The sequence below is a fragment of the Sciurus vulgaris genome (genome assembly GCF_902686455.1).
Source record: "Sciurus vulgaris genome assembly, chromosome: 1".
Classification (NCBI taxonomy): Eukaryota; Metazoa; Chordata; class Mammalia; order Rodentia; family Sciuridae; genus Sciurus; species Sciurus vulgaris.
The window spans coordinates 100,365,504-100,387,461 of NC_136461.1; the positions used below are offsets into that span (position 1 = coordinate 100,365,504).

Genomic DNA, 21,958 nt, shown 5'->3' on the forward strand with positions numbered 1-21,958 from the left:
TGTCTTTTTTCGATTTTCATTTAGTTTGTAGACCCAAAGTTAAGCCAAACTACTAAAATACAAAGAAAATATAAGACATTGCACAGATCATCCAAATGCAACAGTATCTTTTAAAAAATCAGAGACCTTAATTTTGAGGTCTAGATGTGGTAAGAACATTTTGGAGCCCTCTGAAGTTGAATCTGACTTTTAAAATACAGGGCTGGGACCTTCTGGGTAATTGAGGCAGCAAGCAGGACCTGCCCTTCACACCCCAATTCTTATGATCAAGTCAAAGATTTCAGACACGTTGCTCAGAGTAACAAACAGGCATGTGTTTATTGAAGGGGTAGGAAAGAGAAAAGGGACATTCTCCAGGAACAGTGGGTCCTCTCAGAGAAAAGAGGGACAATGTGCCTCTTCTGCTCTCATTTTATTGGGGATCCCAGAGAAATTTCCATCCATCTCTTGACTTTTGACATCAGACTTTCAGGTTACCACTACCATGACTTTAGGTCACTTAGGCCCATGTTCACTGGTTCTACTTGGATTCTTAACTATAAATTCTTACAGATTGTACGGTCAGGATGAATTACCATTATCTTTGAGTTTTAGGAGCTGGTTTGTGAAAAAGGTCACAAAAGTGTCCCCCTTCAGTGTAACTTGGGTTCCTCTTATTGACATTATTTGGGGCCTGTATTTCTCCTGCAGCCAATTGGTAGTTTGCTAAGGAATATGACATATCCTGTCCACTTAAGCCAGGCAGGGCTGCAGGTAAATTGTTTCTTGTAAAAGGAAGCATGTGGAGGACCAGCCCAGTGAGCTGCTTATACAATTATTCCTTTAGCCTCGTTTTCCCGCTGTTGACATGTCTGTCCCCTAACACCTACATCTCCTGTCCTTTCTAACATGCTGTCCTGAGGAAACATGGCTAGAGATCCAAAGCAATTAGCGCTTGGGTGTTTTTGATGCTGCAATGGGATTGTGAGCCAGTAATGTTCCCTGAATCTAGTGAGATCCCTCCAGATTCAGCTCAATGTCTGATACCAACTGAATCTATAGGTAAACTTTCTCCAGTGTTCTTGTGGTTCCAAATACTACTCAAGGAGTGAGCCTCTTAGACCTTGCCAGGGATCAGCAGGGAAATACAGTGAATCAGGCTAATAATGGACTTTGGAGTAAGAATAATTAACTTGGGAAATGGATTCACTTCCATGTTCAGAAATTTGAACCAGTGAAATTAAATGCAAGATGTGTATTTTTTTTTTTTTTTTTTTTTTTTGAGAAAAAGGAAAAAAACTAGTTTTATTGCTTTTCTAGTAAAGGAGAAACATTGAGGACTCCTGTCGCAGAGTCTGTGATTCTGCCCATCAAGGGAGAACAGGTTTTTAAAGAGCTGATTCAAAGGCTACACTTCCCTCCCCACAACCATGTACCTGACAGGGGTTAAAACTCAGTGGTTAATTTTGGAGATTTCTATTTCATGTGGTGGGTGTTCTCTAGGACAGATTACTCAGCCTAAGATGGGGAAGAAGGGTAATCCTGCCCCCTCCCAAGATCAGGGTGCTCTGTTTTAAAACAAAATTATTCCATTGCACTGTCATTAGTAAAGTCCATGCTCTCACTACTAAAACTACTCTCATGACAAAGACCTAGTGAACTGCCCCATGGGATATCACATTTGTGATTATTTTGAGGTCCCCTTCTATTTTGAACTATCTTCTTTGCTCACCACAACCTACATTGAAAATTGTGCTGGTCCCTCCTGTTACTTTGCTTATGTTCACATGTCTTGTGGCATCATCAATAGATGTGAATTACTCCTTATGTAACGAATCAGTATTTCTAATTCTCTCCCTGATGCTGGATTTCAAAATGGGCACAGATCCACCTGAAGCCAGATATTGTTCTTCTAAAACTGCTTTCTTTCTTTAGTGTCATTTTAACCACTCAACACATATACATTTCCCTGGAGTCTCATCTCTTTCACTTAGTTTTTTCTTCCACTGTTCCTAAGCCCAAGAGGAAAAGAATCCTGCAAATATAATACCCATGTTATGTCCCTTCCTTACTTCCTCTAAGTAACCACAAAAATTAAGCTTTTATCTCTCAGAAGCAGAACTTAATTCCACTTAATCATCCTACTCCTCCCCAGGAAGTAATAGTTAAGAACAGTGGAAGAATGTATTCCTTCCCTGCCCCAACCCTGGGAGATCACTTGACTACAAATTCCCTTGAGAACAGAGTTCAGGATTAGCAAGGATGAAATACAGAAGGTTTACCTAGAAATATTTTGCCCATATTCAAACTCTCCCAGTTTCACATGATTTTCCCTAAATTAAATTTGCAAAGTTCATTCATAATTGATTATATTTTGTTTCAATATAAACAGAAATATATCTGTTATTTTAAATGGCAGTGGCCAGTTAAAACCAACCTGAGTAAAGAAACATTACCTTAAGTTCTAATTAACTATTTTGGGAACTAAGGAAGTATAGAAAAGATTGTAGGCTAAGACTGACACTGATAATTCACAGAAGTGAAATGTGTCTAAATGCAGATAACACAAAAGCATCAAAAAAGACAGGCAAACAATGCCTAAACTCTTTATTTCACCAATCAGTATTCTAATTCTCTCCCTGATGCTGGATTTCAAAATCTTAGGAGTCTATAAATACAGCAGACACCCTATATCCAGAGAAAGGGCCCAGAGACAGGGGGTCAGTTCTCAGGCTATTTTGGGGTAGCAAAAGTGACAAATATTTCTGTTAATAGTCTGTGTCAGTTTTCTACTTCACTGAAATGCTTTAAGCTCTCACCACCTCTAAACTTTGCTCTGTGAAGCTATGCCAGAAAAAAAGTTATCTTTCATACATACAAAGCCTTAGGGGTCAGGGGGACATCACACAAGCACTGGCCAAACTTTTTATTCAGCCAGAAAAAATGGATTTCAATTCAGTTTAATGGCAAGGAACTGTGCAAAACTGTGGTTAGTGTATCCTACCTCTATGTCAAAGTAGCTGGGCTGGATTTTTGTGAATGGAAGCATTTCCTGTGATAATGGTAAATCAAGCTACATTTGAAAAATTAAAAGTTGTACCCATCTTTATGAGTAGCTAAAGAGTTTCTTCCAAGAACCCAGGGATGCCTACATCCCATACCCCATTCAGACATGGCCAATTCTTTGTAGAAAACTACACGGGAAGCATAAAACCTTTTTGTCAATTTTTGGGGAGAGAGCGAGGTGCTTGAGGAAGATGGAGGACAATTCTTTTTGGTTTCCTCAAAAACTACAGATCTTCATGTACAGTGAGGTATACACACATATCCATTTTCGAGAAAGTTTTTCCTCCCTGTAACTACAGGATACCAAAATTTAGCCTCCCTCACACTGAGAAACAATGTCTATTAACTGCACAGATCTAGTATATCAAAGTCCAAGGCTCCTCTGATGTCTCAAAAATTGAGGGGTCAGGGGCAAAGGAGTGGATTCTCATGAGGGGTTTACTTTCTTTCTTAAATCCAATCTACTCAGCAACACTCTCAGGTCCAGGGGCTGGGAGAGGTTCTGTGGGCACAATATGGTGAACAACCTGATGGTCCCAGCCCACTGTGGTGAGGAGGGAGTGATTGAGCGGAGACCAAGTAGCATCTCTCACAAAATCTCTATGAGTTCGGTTTCTAAACCTAGAACAGAGAAAAGGGGAGAAAAAATGTTTGCATTTGGCTGAGACAAGAAGAAAAAGCAGACCTGAAGAAGAAAGAGAACCCAACACCCGGGGAACATTTTTTGATGTATTAGATACATTTCACCATCTGTATGGCCTCATCATCAGGAGAGCAGTGTAGCTATCCACAGTGGATGTCATCAGTCATCCAATCCAGTCCTCTATTTTCATAGATGAAGAAATGGTGGATAGAGCGAGGTAGTGATGTAGGCCAGCATTAGGCAGCAAATCACGGCAAAGAGGGATGTACAACTCAGATCATCCGTCCAGTGCCTTTTACCCTAGAGCAGGATGCATTTCATATCCATGTTCTCCACGTGAAAAGGGTAAACTGCCCCGTTGTGTGAGAGGGCTGGAATGCTACTTAGAAATTCCACCCACCACCCGCAGTCCTCTACCAGGGACACAGCTGGTTGTGAATCAGCCCCAGGACTAGGGAGGTGGTCTACAGTGTGCCTGCTCCAGCACCCAGTCCCCTTGGATACAGTAGAAGAAATATCCCTCCAAAGAGGCAATGCACTTTCCTGAAGAGAAAAAGGCCCTGCTTGCCCACTGCATCCCCTCCCTGATGTGAATGAAGCACTCCTCTTCACACTTACACCTCAGAAAGGCTCGAGTCCAGAACAGCAAGTGCGCAGTCTTCACTGAGAGAGGCCAGGAAAGGAACACTAGCAGAGGGCACAAAAGGTAAAGTCCATGACTTTAAGACAAAGGCCCAAATGGGCAGGTCCCAACCCATTTTAAACTGACCCAGAGGAGAAGGCAGCCTGATCCCCACTTTTGGTTAAGGTCTGGCTACCAAATTCCAGGGAAAGATAAGGGAAATGGAGCAAAGCCAAGGTTCACAATCATCCTTTCAATGAATCATCCCACCTGGTCCCTCTACTGCTTTAGCAAGAACCCAGGAACACAGGCTTTTTCAACCAACTGTCCTAGAACCCCACAATATTAATCATTTTGGGTGTTGAGCAAGAATGAGACCACATTTTGGCCATTTTCAGACAGACTGTACAACCCAAATAAGGAACCCACAGTCTCAAGAGTTCTTTGATACTTGGAAACCTCAGGTAGAGCATAGCCTGCTTTATGGAACAATCAAATCATCTAATGCTTTGCCAACATATGCATCCCCCTACCCCCATCACTAGCCCATTCACATCCACCCAACCTCTGATGACAAAGAACAGTACCTGTGTGCGGAGTACACCAGCCTAGTGACACACTGGGAGTGCACAGCTGAGCTGAGGGCACAGCTTGCATTCTTGGTGTCCACAAGAGAAACAGTTCCATTCTCATCACCTATACAAGAGAGCACGTCACAGTGATTAAAAGCATGGGCTTTGGTGTGAGGCACAGCTAGATCTGAATCCTACTTTCTTAAGCTTGAGCAAGTTAACCACTCTGAGCTTTGGCTTTCTCTTTTGCAAAGTGGAAATATTAAGTCATTGAGTGATCATGAAAATTAAGATGAAGTAGTTACGATTTTAATCACAAATTGTTACAATATGCAAACCTCCATACATCACAGCACTATACTCACCCACAGTAAAATAGAATACTCTATCTAGCAATCCACTCTCTTTGTGGCTAATTTCTAGCCATGCCCAGAACAGGGGAGCCAGAATAATCAAGAATCCAATCAACTGGGAAAAAAACCATTGTCTCCAAAGTTAAACTAAAATGAGCACAATTCATCTAGTGCCCAAAGAGTCGATGACATCAAGGAGCAAGAGTATGTGAGTATGGATTAGTTCTTCCTCATCCTCCCCTTCCCAGAGTCAATATGCAATCTGACATGCTGCCTTACCAAAGACAAAGACTTCACTTTGTTGAGGATGCCAAGCCAGGGAGGTAGGAAGGTAGCCAGAGGCATTGCAGCCTGCAAAGAAGAAAAGGGAGGTTTGGAACAGAACTCAGAACTCAGAAGAAGTAATTTCTCAAATGCAGTCAACTTTAAATCCCAGGAGCACCATTTTTCATTTTCCAAAACACTCTGGCAGTCGTGTCCTCATCCTTGAGTCTAATAACCTATATTTATCCATCAGTTTTCTACTCTTTGTGGGCATGAGTTACAGGCAAGTTTTAAGCACAATGCATAAAATAACAATTCTAGCCCCTTTGCTCAGCTTTACAGAGTAACCAGACTTTCTTGGTACTCATTGCACAGAATGGAGTTAGCAGAGCCTCAGCAGGAAAGGAGATTATATCACTTATATTGCTGTGACTGATCACCTGGGAACACAGATTTCATTCTGGCAAAAAAAAAAAAAAGCCTCTTCCAGGTAGCTTCATAGACCCAGGCTCCCACTATTGGCTCTCAGACTCACCGATCTGTGATGCTGGCTTGGGACAGCGGGTATCCCATAGTAAAATTCTATTATCCTAGGAGGAGAAATAGAAAAAAGAGCTTCACAATCCAAAGAAGCAGCTGTTGGCCAAGTTGTGGTTGGGGGAAAGAGATTATGTCTCACCTCACTGCAGGAAAGAAACACGGCATCCTTGTGGGGCGAGGCAGCAACACAGGTGACCTGTCCAGCATGAGCTATAAAGGACAGAGGACATGACAAAGAAACAGTGAACATTATGAGGCAAGCCTAGATAAAATAAAGGGGCAGTAGGGTGTGAGAAACAGGCCTGGTTTCATGATCCAATTGAACAAATTTTGTGGGAGTTTATGGATTAGACAAATCTGAGAGGAAAGGTTGATAGAACTATAAATCCAAAACGGCTTGAGAAAAAAGAGAATTAGGTAAGATGATGGAGAAATCAGAGGCTTGGTAAGAATAGCAAGGGCATATGCAATTAGGATCTCATGAATGCAGGAGCTAAATAATTCTAGGAAAGCGGTTTTCATATTGGAGTACACATACCTCAAATAATATACAAAAACTTTTAAAGGAGTTGTGGACACTGAGAGTTTTAAGCAAATCAATTTCTCCAGTGTTCTCTTTCCTAAAATTGAACTGTCTGTACACTATCACCTTTCAACCACTTTATAAAGGAACATAAATATACCTCTTGCCCAGCTCAAATCTTCCCATGGTACAACGCTCAGGTGTATAAAAATCTAAAAGTCCCAAACTAGGGTCAAAAGGAGCTTTTCCCTAATAGCCAAAGAGCAAAAGAAAGAGGATCTAGGTAAAACTGAGTAAAGACGACTGATCTTATTTCAGTTACATCACAAGTAATAAGAAATGAAAAATAGATAGTTGTCATAAGGACACATCTACCACATTTCTCTATTTACAAATGAAATCAGATTTTTTCTGATAGAAAATATCTAATTTGGCCAACCGCTTTAACAATGCATATTGGTTTTTGCCATTAGGCTGTAGACATTTTACATAAATGGGTTTACCCTACAAATCCAAAATTTTGACAAATGCATGCTTGGAATAAGCATACAATAAATCATATGCCAGAAATTATCTTCTTTGCAACTACCTAAACTTAAAATTTTCTAGATATCAATTTAAAATATAAAAGGAAGTGTGGCTTTTAATCTTAGGAGGTCTACATGCAAAAAATTTTCAAATCACTGCTGCTTGTTAATTAGAGGATGTAGAAACCACCATCTCTAAAGTCATTTAACCAGAATTTCCAAGGTAGTCTGAACGTATCCTTGTCTTAAGGATTAAACTATCTTCCATAGTTATTTCCTAGCCCTAGAACTCATGGAAGGACAACAGGATGGTTAAGTTAGAAAAGAAATATATTGCTCACTTGAAAAAAGCAAAGCTCTCAGACAAACAACACAGCAATATATAGGACATGAAGAATATATGGTTCTTCTACTTCCAAAGACTTGGAATTCACTGGGGAAATAAGACATAAACACAAAGAACGGATGAAGAAGACTAAATGGAGAGTGTGTCCTCAAAAAGTCAGCATTAACCAGGATCATGCCATATGTTCCAGAAACAAAAAGCAAGCTGGGTGTGGTGGCACAGGCCTGTAATTCCAGTGGCTCAGGAGGCTGAGGCAGCAGGATCAGGATTCCAAATTCAAGGCTAGCCTCAGCAAATTAGCAAGGCCCAAAGGAACTTGGTAAGACCCTGTCTCGAAATAAAAAAAAAAAAGGGGGGGGGGGGGGACTGTGGATGTGGCTCAGTGATTTAGCACCCCAGGTTTAATCCCTGGACTGAAAAAAAAAAAAAAGCAAGTACAGGAGACTTTGGGCACTAACATTTTAATATTATTGTTTGACTACAAGAAGAACAGGATATGTATGAGTGTGTGATTTTATTTTGACCCACTTAGAAATCAGAAATGGAAGAGAAAGGAATTAAGCCATTGAAGAACCACTATGATTAACCAGCATCTAAATTCATAGTCACACATATATTAAAGCCCTAGCCATTATCTTCATAAAGAATGGCTACCCAAACAAAGTCAACTGCTGACACTGTTAACGAAGAGGAACATTAAAGAAAGTGATGATACACTCCAGAAAAATGGATTATTTATAGTCATGAACATTCAAAAATTCAATATTCAAAATTCTCAGGGTTTATCCCATGAGAATGAAGTTATTGCAGAATTCTGGAAGGAGAAATGACAGCAAAAGGGTCTGAATGCCCTAACAAGAAAATGGGATTTTAATCTGCAAGAAAACAATGATGGACGAAAGAGCCAAAGATTATAGATGGAGAGATGAATACCACCATCTGTAGGAGGCAAAGCCTGAAACTGAATGGAGGATAAGAAATGGATAAGAAGGTAATTGATCAAATTGAAAAAGACTCAAAAGACCGTGGTGACCACCTGATAGTGGGAAAGTAGGAGGAGTAAAAGAAGACTGAGTGTGAACCTTAGGTAGCCATAGAGTAAAAGACAATCAAGAGAAATAAGGTAACTGAGAAAAGGGCAAGGGGCAGGTACTGCAGCCTGACTGTAGTTTTAGGGAAAAAACTTCCTGGCAGGAAAACAAAAAGCATCCTAATATCTAAGCAAAGTACAAAGAACCCAAATGAGAAAATAAAAACAAGACAGTTAAGACCAGGCAAGGAAGCAATATGTACCTCGATATGAATTCAATACCATCTGCTGAGCAAGGTCCCAAATCTTGATGCTAAAAAGCAAAAAGAAACAGAAACCAGACATTTAACCTTGACATATACTATCAACACAAAAATGTTTTCAAATAAGAACTTCCTTTAACCAACATGTCCCATGTCTTTGCCTCTTGGATTCCTGACATGTTCTATTTACAACAAATTACCAAATCTCTAAGGAGACCTTATAGACATGCTATAAATTAATCATTGAGTTCTTATGAAGAGCCTCAAACATTATTTAATAAGATTAAAAGGATGCTGAAGACACCCAAAGAAAGCTTAAGAGACAGGAGAACTGGGACCCACCAGAAGTCTTTGCTACCACTGACAGCTTGGGTGCCAGAGCTGAGGACACTGACTGTAGACACAATGTCATCATGCTCATACTTGCAGAACTTGCTGACAATAAGTGTCTCATTCTCATCCAGTTCCCACAATTCAACGGCACCTGTTGGGGATGGAGTGAGGTGAGATGAAGGGGTGAGGGATACATGAGCTTGGATAATACAAAGGCAGCAATTCACTTCTAGGACTCAAGCAGCCATTGTCACTAAACTAACAAAGAAAGTTATTCCTATAACAGCAAAGTTCATATCAAGGATTTAGCTATCCTGCTTCAAGGTCATTTGGTTTTATCCTGCCTTTCTGTTTTGCTAATGTGGGAAAAGTTGCTAGAAAAAGGCAGGGAATGCTGAAATCGCCTGTAAAATCCGTTCTTCTGCTTCCATTGAGAGCACACTGGAAAATGGGTTCCCAGGGGACAAAGGTGAAGTCTACATAATTGTCTACACAGGCCACAAATGTTAACCTTCCCAATTAACCAGACACTGATATTTGCTGAACTACTTCAATAAATGTCTTGCAGTCTTCAGTTCAACTGTCAGAGATGCTCAATCTTTATTGTCATACTTTTCCACTTGCATTGGAACAATGCTTGTCAACTTCTAAATTGGCGTTTTTAAAATGCCAAACCCTCCACTGCTGAGCCTGACATTCAAAACAAAACAAAAAGTAAAAAATTAATTAATTAATTAATTAAGAGCAGAATGAAGATAAGTAAAAAGAAAAAGGGAAGAAATGGGAAGACAGTACACTCTGCTTTAGCATCATCTTCACAAACAAGATTATTCTTGGTCTGGGTTGCAGAGGTCAGAGAGATTACAAACTATTTCTTAATTTTGTTATGGATTTTTCTAGGAACCCCCATCAGGCAATTTTATAACTGGGAAAACACACTTTTCACCTACATTAGAGTTCGCATTTGGGGCATCACTCTCAGCTCCCCAAGCACTGAGTACGGGGCATCAAAGATGGAGCCTGGCGGGCTCTGTATCCCAAGCCTACATTCCATCTGGGCGGGGCGTGGTGGTAGATGAAGGAAATGACCTCACCTGAATCAGAAGCCACCAGGATACCTCTGTCCCCCACCCAAGTGAGGTCGGCCACTCCGGCCTCCGTCTGGACTCCAGCGGAGCAGAAACCTTCGTTGGGGGCAGCACATGGGTCCTTGAACAGCCACAGAGAGCCAGCCCAGCAGCGACCACTCAGGCTGGAGGCCCCGAGCAGAAGCGCCCCATCTATGGGGGGTACAAGCTGTCAGCGTGACAGGGGTGGATGGGCTCGTCTCCATGGTGACCGCACCGAACAGCACGCGGGCCGGGTCTGGATCTGAGCTTGGGTATGTAGGGCGGGGTTGGGACAGTTCGAAGGCGCGAGGCAGGGATCAGGATAGCACGTGGGGCGGGGCGGGTTGGGAGGGTCAGTCCGGGGTGGGGCGCCCCGATCCGGGGCGAGGGAGCTCCCAGGCCCGGGATCTCGGCTCACCAGACCGGTACCGCGCAGCCTCCAACTGTCGTTCCATACAGGCGGGCGCATTAGGGGGAAGGTTCCACTCCCGGGCAGCCGGGGGTACTAGGGGGGGCGGCGTTTCCTTTCGCATCTCCACGGTTCCAAATCCAACCTAAACCCAAACTGTACGTCTGTACGATTCAGTTAGAGCAGCAATACACACGTGGTGCGCCTCTGGGCCTCCGCCCCTCTGGAAGCTACAGCAACACTACTTCTCGCGAGAACTGCTTCTATGCCTCCATCCCGCCTTCCGTCGACCACCCTCCAGCAACAAGTTCTGAGTTTTGTGCCTCTTCTCGCGAGGAAAAAAAAAAAATCGCCAGACGAAAGCAGAAGAGGACGCCATGTTCTCTTCTCGCGAGACTTGTGAGCCGCCATCTTCCTCTTGCCCCGGCTGTCTGCGTTCGGGGTCACAGGGACGCTAAGCCTGCTGCCTGGACGTCTGCTGACCATGCTCTCACGGGTGGTACTTTCTGCCGCCGCCACAGCGGGTGAGAGGTGTAGACCCTAGTCTGGGCTAGCTTGGGTGATTGGGAAGAAGAGTGTCTAGGGGTCACAGGGAAGGGGAGAGTGGGTAAGAAGGGCGCAGCGACATTTGGGCCTGAGTGGGCAGTGATCAGCGCTACTGGGAAGAGAGCACAGGGTCTCGGGGTACGGGAAAGTGGTGCAGGGCCTTTAGTGTTTCGGCCCCGCGGAGACAGAGCACCGGGCAAACTAAATTTCACATTGACTTTGCTTACCTGCGCCTTGTGTATCTGCAGCCCCCTGTCTCAGGAATGCCGCCTTCCTAGGACCAGGGTAAGTGTAAGGAGTGTAGTTTTCCCTTTTGCCCTTGTTTACACTCTGTTTATTTCTCTTAGCTTTAAGTCAGATGTTACCTTTTTACATAATTTTGGGATACGTTCAAACACGTTCTTGTAACTGCCAGAAAAATCATCATATCACCTAATAACAAAGACTTAAGTAAAGTATCGTACTAGACCAGAAACTGGTTTTGATGTCTTCTACGCCCCGCCTCTCTGACCTTCAGCTACACATAGCTGCCACAGCCAGAATCAGAGTTACTCGATAACGGTACCCTAGCCAAATTTTGTTAAATAAGACAGTGATTCCTGTTGTTTTCAATGGCTCCCAGATTCCTACATTTTACCGCTGGATCATAAGAGTCAGAGAAGTCATTAATTGATTCAGTAAATGTTTATTTTGCCACTTCATAACCATAAATAATGTAAAAGACTTAGTGCCATATTTCATGAAACTCAGGCAGTCTAAGCATAGAGGCAGCGATATAGTAGGGATTTAGAGTGAGTCCCCTAAGGTAGAAAAGGGTACACTTGACTCACCACTTACTAGTTGTAGGGCCTCACTTTCCACACCTGTAAAATAAGAGCTAATACATTATAGATTAGGAGAATAGGAAACTCGATTCCTGTGTAACTCTAAAAATGGTGCTTTGTACATAATATGTGCTTAGTAAATATTAGCACCTGTTAACTGTTAAAATTATTTCATCAAAATAATTTAGGGATGCAGCTCAGTGGGAGAGCCCTTTAGCATACATAGGCCCTGGATTCCATCCCCAGCACCACCAGAAAAATGTCAGTTTTCTTTGAGATTTCTTTTTTTAACTCCTAGACTTCATCGTAAAGCTTGCAAAATTTGATAACCACCCTCTGACTTGAAAATGTGGCTTTAATCTATTTGTGGTTTTGTATGCAACAACGTAAGACTGTAATTCACCACTTCCAACTTATCAGAGAAAAAGAACCCAACATATTAAAAAATAATTGTGACATAGATAATAGGTTAAATAACTGTATATAAAGATAGAAAGAACATCCTTCATTTTCTTTCAATGCTCCATCTCATCAGCAAGCCTCTTCATTCCATAATTTTCACCTAACCTATTTTCAGCATCTTCTTAATTTGTTTCATTTCTATATTCCTTTTTTTTTTTTTTTTTTTTTTGGTTGTACTGGGGATTGAACTCTGGGGTGCTTTACCACTGAGCTACATCCCCAACCTTTTTCATTTTTATTTTGAGACAAGATCTCACTAAGTTGCTGAGGCTGGCCTCAAACTTGTGATTCTTCTGTCTCAACCTCCCAAGTCTCTGGAATTAGAGGTGTCCACTACCACACCTGACTTTGTGTCACCATTCTTGTCCCAGTAGAGCCCATTCTTACATTAACTAGAGGGATTATGTCAGTCCCTCACCTCAAACATTCAGAGCTTTTATTCTACTTGAAATAAAAATGCAAAATGAGCTTAACCCAGAAAACCCAACATGGATGAGTACCATCCTACCTCTTGATTTCATCTCCTTCCATTTTCCTTTTAGGTCATTTTCCGGTTATATGGGCCTTTCTGAACTACCGAGCTCATTATTGCCTTAGGGTCTTTGTACGTGTTCTCTCTTTTCCCAGTTTACTGGCTCAAATGTCATCTCATCTACCATAAAGTTTTTTCACTCCCTTGCTTCCTATCTCCTAACTTTCCATTTTTCTTCACAGTACTGATAACTGTCTGAAATTGTATAAGGACATGCACACAATTTTCACATCCCCATGAGAATATTGAGGGCTAGAATTTAAGTCTGTTCGTTACTATGTTCCTAGTGCCTGGCATAAGAAGGAAGTCAGTTAATGTTTTGTTGATTAAGTGAATGAATTTTAGCCCGGGTTTGGGGAAGCCTTGTACAAACTTGAGATGTTCTGAAGATTGGTTGATTTGGGCAGTCTAAATAAAAGGCATACCAGGCAGAAGGAGCAGCATAAGGCAAGTGTTTGGTTTTGAGAGATATAAGTAGTTCCATATGGATCAAGGTAGAAAAATGAAGGAAGATAACAGGTATTGGGTTATGTATGCTATATTAGTTTATTTTCTGTAGGTAGAAAAGAGCCTGTTGAAGAGTTTTCAAGTCAAATTTGCATTTTAGAAACATTGGCAGTAGTGTGAAGGGGCTAGATCTAAGGGATATTTGACAGGAAGCAGAGAGAGATGATTTTGGATTGTTTTGAATAGTTTAAGAAAGAGATGATGAAGCCTTCAACCAGTGTAGCCAGTTGGGGAGAGGATTCGTGTTGACCTGAAGCAAGTTCTCTAGTGCTATAATTTAGTTCAGTGATTTTCAATCTGGGGCACTTTTGGCAATATCTAGAGACATTTTTGCTTGTCATCACTGGGTGGGGGGTAGGGATGCCCTTGGTATCTAGTATATAATGACCAAAGAGACACTTAAAAGGTCAAAGGGATAGAGGTGGAGAAACCAGTGAGGTAGGTAGAAAGTGGGACAAAATCATACTGAGAACTTGAAGGAGATAGCAGATACGAATGACTAAAAAAAATTTATGTTATCAGAAGCTTCATGAGACATTGGTATGCTATAACTGCTAAAAATGCACTCTTAGGCTGCTTTACTGTAAGAATAGTTTACAAATCTATTAATAATAGTATAATGGTTCAAGCCCAGTGCTGGCAATAGCAAGTTCTCAATAATATCTGCAGAATGAGTAAATTATTCAAACAATATTTAGAATATTATGTTCAGTTCTGTGTACCTCATTTTTTAAAAAAACAAAAGTAGATTGCTTTTTGTGATAGGCAGTCAGGATTGTGATGGACCTGAAATAACCCAGATACGTGAGTGTTATCTTAACATAGACAAAAAAAATTAGAACCAATGAATTGAGGTTCCAAGGACGTAAGTAACAAGCAATTGAATTCAAAGATGAACATGATTAGAGCTACCCAACAGAAAAGTTCAGTTTCACATAGTTCACATTATTGCCCAACAAATGTTCAAAAAGTTCAGAGTTCTTATCATCAAGGAACTTACAACACAATAGGCATGGAATAGCTATCTATTTACATAGAACAGGCCAAGCATCAATCTAAGCACATTGTATATATTAATGCAATCCTCAAAACAACACTATAAGGTAATGTGTTTTTTCCCAGTTTACGTAAAAGAAAACTGAGATTATAAAAGCTTAAGTTACATGCTAAAAACAGTCAAGTGGCAAGTCTAAGATCTTAACCCAGAGATCCTAGCTGCAGAATCTACTTTCCTGTGTATTTTACTGCTAATAATAGACATAATAGACATACAAAGTGCTAGACAGGTAATCTATAAGACCTAGAGAAGGGATTCCAGTATTGGGTGCAAGTTTGCATTGGCTTTGAGTGTGATGAAGTCATTGTCCTCATCACTCCTAACCCACTTATTCCTAGTCTATTCTCTTCCCATTTTGACAGTGGGATATTGCCTCAGTCTTCATCCCCACTCATGTTTCTGCTGATTCTTCATACATTGTATTTTCTTGGAAGGGTATTGCAGGCAACAAGGATCTTTCACACAGGGCAGCCACGCCTTGCCCCTCTACCACCTCTTCCTGAATATGGAGGGAAAGTTCGTCTTGGGCTGATCCCTGAGGAATTCTTCCAGTTTCTTTATCCTAAAACTGGTGTAACAGGTGAGCATTTGTTCAGTGCGTAGAAGTGTATTTGTATGGTAGTACTAAAATCTGATCATTTTTTTTTTATTGTGAAGGTAATTCAGTGTGTCATTTAGTTGCTCTGATTTGTCTTTGGAATGAATTTATTTGGGATTTTAACTGAATTTTATAGCATTTCCATTTGTTATGTAACAAATTTTTTGAATGCCTACTCAGTGCTAAGCACTATTCTAGGCATACAGTGGTGTACTAAGCTAAATGCTTGCCATTATGAAACATACATTCTGTTGTAGGAAAGTAAATAAGACATGAGTAACTACATAATATACTGTCAGATAATAAAAAGAGCTGGACCATCATGATCAGTTCTTTAAAAAAGGCATAAAATTTCAAAACCTTACATTTTATAGTGAATATGACTTCACTTAATGTTACTAAAATCTTACAGGATTTCTATGAAGACATTTGTATTACCTGGAAGTACGAGAAAAATAATTTGCTGAGGCTCTACTATCTTGCCAATAACTGAGATAGACTTGAACCTAGGTTTCCTGATTAATTTAGCCTTCTGTCTATACTGCCTTTCTTTCTGTGTCTGATTAAGCTTAGGATTCTTTCTGTTACATGCACTGCCTTTCTTGCTGTACCTAAATATTGTTGTGACTGGAGCATTAGAAATCTGGTTTTTGGTTTTTTTAAAACCCTAGTGTTAACTGAAATTGTAAAAAGATCATCCATAGATGATTAAAATATTACATATGATAGGCCTTTCTTGCAAATTTCTTTCTTACATTTAAAATTTATGTAGTAAAGGTAATTTTTTTTTTTTTAAGAAACTTGAAACTTTGTATGGGCAATTGGTAAAATATATTTGAGACTATAACTTTTACTCTCATAATGTATCCTAACATTTTATTATTAGTGCTGCCCAGAAACACTGTAAAATGCTACCCTAAAGCCAAATGTATCCTAGCCTGACATCTTGTGAGGCACAGAAGAAAAGCCTAAAGAAATGTTTGTGTCCTAAACATGGTTTGTGCCCTTTCAGAACACATGACCTGGTGTGAGTTTTTTTCTGTTTTTTAAGATAATTGTATTTGAAACATTATTATTAGATGCTATAGAATTTGACCAGTTCAGAATTCTGATAATCTTTCTTTTACATACATGTTAGTTTATTGTAGTTGTTGCTTGTCTGTTTCTATGTCAGGTCGTAATTCAGTAAAATAGAAGAAAGGAGAAGATAACCTTTGTCCTGTTCAGTGTTCCCATTCAGTAAATAATGTAATTTACTGGCCAGATTATTTCAGAAAGTAAACTGATACCTTTGTAAAAATAGTTCCTGTTTGTTAGGTTATTGTGCTAAGTGCTTCATATACCTTCTATCTCACTTTCTTCAACCCTGTGAAGAAGGTACTGTTCCCTGTGAAAACTGTTCTTGTGAAAACTAAGTTCAGAGATTACTTCCATTGCTGTTTCAATTCTACCTCTTTGCTTCTCAGTCTGATGTTTTGTCTTTGAATATGATTATTTTAAATCATTACTAAATTTTGTTTTCAAATTATTAAATATAGAAGTATCTTTATATTTTCCCTGCTTTTAGGCATAGCATATCTTAATAAAAATAACTCTCTCTTTTAGGACCCTACATGCTTGGAACCGGGCTTATCTTATATTTTCTATCCAAAGAAATATATGTGATTACCCCAGAGACCTTCTCTACCATATCAATAGTAGGGTTACTTGTCTATGTAATTAAAAAATATGGTGCCTCTATTGGAGAATTTATTGATAATCTCAATGAGGTAAGAATCAAAACTTTATCTCCCACTTTTTGATATGAATGCTAGAGAAAGAACATATAGGAAAAACTGTGTTCATATTAGTTACTAATATGAGATAATTTTAAGTCTACCAAACTCTCCAACTTTTCCATACTACTGTGTAGCTCTTAATGGACAAGTCTCTTTAAGGATTTGTGTATTTCTTTTTGTTTCTTTTTGTTTTTGGGTATTTTCACATATAAGGGATACAACTTCGGGGAAGCATAAAATGAATCAATTCTTATAACTCTTAGAGCTTTCACTGATTTTTGTTGTTAATATAATTACAGCAAAAAATTGCCCAGCTAGAAGAAGTGAAGCAGGCTTCCATCAAACAAATTCAGGATGCAATTGAGTTGGAGAAGGCACAGCAGGCACTGGTTCAGAAGCGCCACTATCTTTTTGACGTCCAGAGGGTAGGTTTCACTAGTTTCTGAGGAGAATGAGATTACTCATTTGTATGCATTAAAAAATAAAGAAGCAAACACAGGAGCTGGGGATATTGCTCAATGGTAGGACACTTGACTAACATGCATAAGGCCATAGGTCTAATCCCCAGCGCCGCAAAAGAAAAAGAAAACTCAAATCTCTTATGAGGAATAATTAAAGATATTGGGCATATTTTATTTAGAAAAGAGAAGATTGGGGTAGAGAATGGCAATTACAGCTATTTAGACATTTAAATACTATGGAAAAATAGGGTTATTCTGAAGTTAGAAACAGTAGAAGTTGAAAAGAACACATTTTGGTTTCACGTGAAAGGAAAATAATCATTAATTTATAGCTAGTTAAAAAATGGCATACTCTAAGAAATACCAGTTATTTCATACACACTTGATATAAGAAAATCTTATATATGTGCTCTTAGAAAATCTGATACCTTACATTCAAATTCACAAAACAATTTCAGATAGCAGTAGAGCTTTTTACCTTGTCAACAGCATATTTAGATTCTAAAATATTTAGTTGTTAAAATTAGGAATATGTTCAAGTATTTTATTATTTTTGAGCCATGTATTTTATGCCTAATATTTAAAAGATGTTCTCACAATGAATTTTATATTATAGAAGCACCTTTGAAATGATAAATGCAGTACTAAGATAAAGTAAGTTGCCTGCAATATTAAGGATATAAGCCAGTAACTTTTTGGTATTGTCTGTGTGTACATCAGAGTTGGTGTAAGTCTTTGGGCCAATACCAAGACTTGTGGAATCAAAACCTCTGTTGGAGTTAAGAAGCTACATTCTTTTAAATAGGACCCCTAAAGCACATGAATGTTTTAAAATCTCAGAAAATATTAAAGCCTCTTTCTGTTCATATTGAGGTTAAAATTAGAGAATGCTTCTTGTCTCATGTATACTACTACACTGCAGCACATGCACAAATACATCAATTATGCCTTTTTAAAAAATCAAGTCAGAACTTGCAGCTTTTTCGTAAGTCAGATGACAGTCATTTAATACATATTTGTTGAGTTTTTCATGTGTGGGTACTGTGGTGGTTAAGGCAGGGTACAGGAAATGTATTGGAGAAAGAAACAAGATTTCTGCTTTCATACAGTTTACTTTCTCTCCAGTTGTTGGAGAAGAATGGAAATAGTTGAGTAGATGTAAATGTCAATTGGTAGTAAGTGCTAGGAAAGACAGTGAATTAGTATTAAAGCAAAAGAGGTTATAGGATGAGGGAGTTAGTATTTTGTAGGGTGGTCAGGAAAGGCCTCTAATGTAGTATTTGAGCAGAAAGAAATGGTAGTGCAAGCTGTGTGAATTTCTGAGGAAACAGTATTTCAGACAGAAGGAAAAAATAAGCGTAAGGACCCTAAACATAGAAGATTTCTTGGTGTGTTCCAGGAAAAGGTTGGGAGGCATGAATTATGGGACAAATAAAAGGAAGCAAGGAAGAGAGTAGCTAGGGACTAGAACATGTAGCCTTATAGGCTTCCATAAGGACTTTGACTTTTTACACTGAATGAGAGATAAAGTCATTGGCAGCTTTTAAGCAGAGGAATGATAAGATCTCACATTTTGAAGGATCACTTTAATTACCTTATTGTGATTAGCCTTCAGTTTTGTATGCATTGCTTTGAGGTGCCTGTGGTGTGGGTTAGTCATGTAGAGATCTTTAAGAGGATGGACTTTGTAGCCTGGATGCCTGTATTCAGATCTTCTCTTCACAGTTTATTAGCTCTGTAACATTGGGCAAGCTCCTTAACTTTTTGTCTTAGTTTTCTCTCTAAAATGAATGAGATAGTAACTATCACAAGATTTAATTGAATTGATGCACACGAGAGTGTTCAGAATATGATACATACTCAAAAAGTATCAGCTGTCATTTGACTAATCAAGTATTTGCACATAAGTAAAAAGACAAATATACAATCTATGCAGCATTATTTGTAGAGAAAAAAACTGAGACCCCTAATCTATTAATAGAGCTTGGTTACATAAGTCATAGAAACCAATATAGTAAAATCCAATGTAACTTAAATTTGAAGTGGGTTTGCATATCATAATTAATAAAAGTGAAGTATTGTACATTACCAATATATGTTTAGTAAATATTTCCAGGAGAGGCTACAAGAAATAAAGGAAAATGGTAGTCTGTGGGGGATTTGGGGAAGACTTTTCTTAACTGCCTATCCTTATAAATATATTTTTACCACATACTGTTATAATTATTTTTACTATGTTATTCATATTTAAAAAATTGTAACTAAAATAACAGAAGAGGGGCTGGGCATATAGCTCAGTTCATAGAGTGCTTGCCTGTCAAGCACAAGGCCCTGGGTTCAATCCACAGCACCACAAAAAAATTAAAAAAAAATAACAGTAGAGACATGAGGCATTCTAACTGGCAGAATCTTCAGAGCAGAAGTATTACTTCAAATACATAAACATTATTCATCATTTCTTAATTATTTTCCAGAATAACATTGCTATGGCCTTGGAGGTTACTTACCGGGAACGGCTACATAAAGTATACAAGGAGGTAAAGAATCGCCTGGATTATCATATCTCTGTGCAGAATATGATGCATCGAAAGGAACAGGAGCACATGATAAACTGGGTGGAGAAGCACGTCGTACAGAGCATCTCTGCACAGCAGGTACGTGATGTTTTGTAGCTTCTAGAGTTATTCTGGTATCTCTGGCAAGCTTCTGATAATGCTTTGTAAAGGTAGGAATAGCTAAAAAGGAGTCTTTAGCCTAGAAATAGCAAGGTGAGTCTAGTTTATATTTTTGGATGGTCATGATCTAGAAGATACTGTACAAATGCTGAGGCTTTCCCTTTTCCTCAAAGTTTGTTTACCACAGGTCATTGAGATGACTGGTTGTGGCCTGCCCATGTTCATATTCTATCATTTGAGTAGCATTAATCAATATATTTTATTTTTGTTATTTTTAAACATTTTTTTTAGATGTTGATGAACCTTTATTTATTCATTTATTTATATGTGGTGCTGAGGTGATCCACTGTACCACTGAGCCACAACCCCAACCCCCAGTATATTTTATTTCTCTTCAAAATGTAACATAAACCTCTTCCATTTCCTAATTCCATCATCTCCATTCCATTTGTTTGCTAGCTAAAGCTTAATTTTTCTGTTTCGAACAGAAATGTTTTCATGTTTTCTGCTATTTGCTTAAAATCGTATTTATTTTTTCTTTGTTTTGGGGGGGACTGTTTTGGTTTTAGGGGGTTTTGTTGTTTGTTGCTTGTATTCTTTATTTACTTAGGACTTGATCTCCTCTTTCCAAGTTACATAGCATTGAATATTGACCAGGCACTTCTGATCATGTTCTGCATAACCTGGCACAAATCACTGTCCTATAATCCACTGTCTTGGGAAGCTGAGGCAGAAGGATCACAGATTTAAGGCCAGCCTTAGCAACTTAGCAAACTGTTGTCTCAAAATGAAAAATAAAAAGTGCTGAATATATAACTCAGTGGCGAAGTGCACTAGGTTCAAGCCCCAATACCAAAAGCAGAAAACAGCCTATCGAAATTTGATGGGCTATTTTTATTTATTTATTTTTAAATAAATTTTTACATAAAAGTAACATACATGCTTATTTAAGGAACCTGAAAAAATAGTCACAGTGTCACACACCTATAATTCTAGTGACGCAGAAGACTGAAGCAGGAAGAGTACAAGTTCAAGGCCAGCCTCCACCAAGATCCTGTCTCAAAAATTAAAAGGACTAGGAATGTGACTCAGTCGTAATGTGCCTCTGAGTTCAATCCCTACTACCCCACTCTAAAAAAGAAAATCATACAAAAACTAACAATTATTTTCATAACATTTTTTGTATTACTAGTGTTTTTCCGTCGTTTTTTGGGGTTTTTTTGTTTTTTTTCGAGAATCAGCTCTGTAATCCAACATCAGAGGCAAATGACCATAGAAGTATCTATCCTCAAATTCTTCATAGATTTCACCCAAAAGTTGTGAGCCAAGGAATTTCAATTCACTCCCTGAATTTGCTTTTAAAATAATTGCATCTCCCCTATAAATAATTAATTTATTAAATAAATTTTTCAGTGGTTTTACCATATTAAACCAGTATCATCTTGAGGTTCTGGTCTTGTAGGAAAGATGTCTTTTAGAATCAGTATTAATACTCTTCCATGTTTTAGAAAGTTCTAACAAGATTTCTCTTTCCTTATCATAGGAAAAGGAAACGATTGCCAAGTGCATTGCAGATCTCCAGCTGCTCGCAAAGAAGGCTCAAGCACAGCCAGTTATGTAAATGTATCTGTCCCAGTTGAAACAGCTATAGACAGTTGACTGAGTAAATGGAAACTAGTCTGTATTACTGTCTACTGAAATTACAGTTACCTTTCCTAAAAAAGAAAAATTCAAGTTTCTCTTAGTGAGAAAGCTAAATCTGTTGGTCAGTCATATTTCTCATCATTGGTTTGCATTTTGAGTTGTTCTTTGATCACTTTTGAAAAAGCAGTTTGCTTTTACTAAAACATATTGAAAGATTACCAAGTTACAATTTAAATTTATAATTAATTCCATCATCTTGCAATAAAGTAATGATTAAAACAAGATTTTTCAAGTT

The 21,958-nt window shown here is 38.9% G+C and overlaps 2 protein-coding genes across 2 annotated transcripts; one reads left to right on the forward strand and one right to left on the reverse strand.

Moving 5' to 3' along the window:
* Window positions 1–293: 293 nt before the first annotated feature.
* WDR77 (WD repeat domain 77) lies at window positions 294–10,863 on the reverse strand. Its single transcript, XM_079133963.1, has 10 exons — window positions 10,589–10,863; window positions 10,156–10,341; window positions 9,071–9,212; window positions 8,729–8,778; window positions 6,179–6,249; window positions 6,035–6,089; window positions 5,515–5,586; window positions 4,898–5,006; window positions 4,307–4,375; window positions 294–3,666 (listed from the first exon to the last, which is right to left on the reverse strand). Exons 1-10 carry the CDS (start codon window positions 10,701–10,703, stop codon window positions 3,507–3,509), a joined length of 1,029 nt encoding a protein of 342 aa, XP_078990089.1. The 5' UTR covers window positions 10,704–10,863; the 3' UTR covers window positions 294–3,506.
* Window positions 10,864–10,954: 91 nt separating this feature from the next.
* ATP5PB (ATP synthase peripheral stalk-membrane subunit b) lies at window positions 10,955–21,958 on the forward strand. The gene is made up of 7 exons (XM_079133964.1): window positions 10,955–11,103; window positions 11,374–11,410; window positions 14,942–15,087; window positions 16,711–16,874; window positions 17,183–17,308; window positions 19,819–19,998; window positions 21,563–21,958. Exons 1-7 carry the CDS (start codon window positions 11,064–11,066, stop codon window positions 21,638–21,640), a joined length of 771 nt encoding a protein of 256 aa, XP_078990090.1. The 5' UTR covers window positions 10,955–11,063; the 3' UTR covers window positions 21,641–21,958.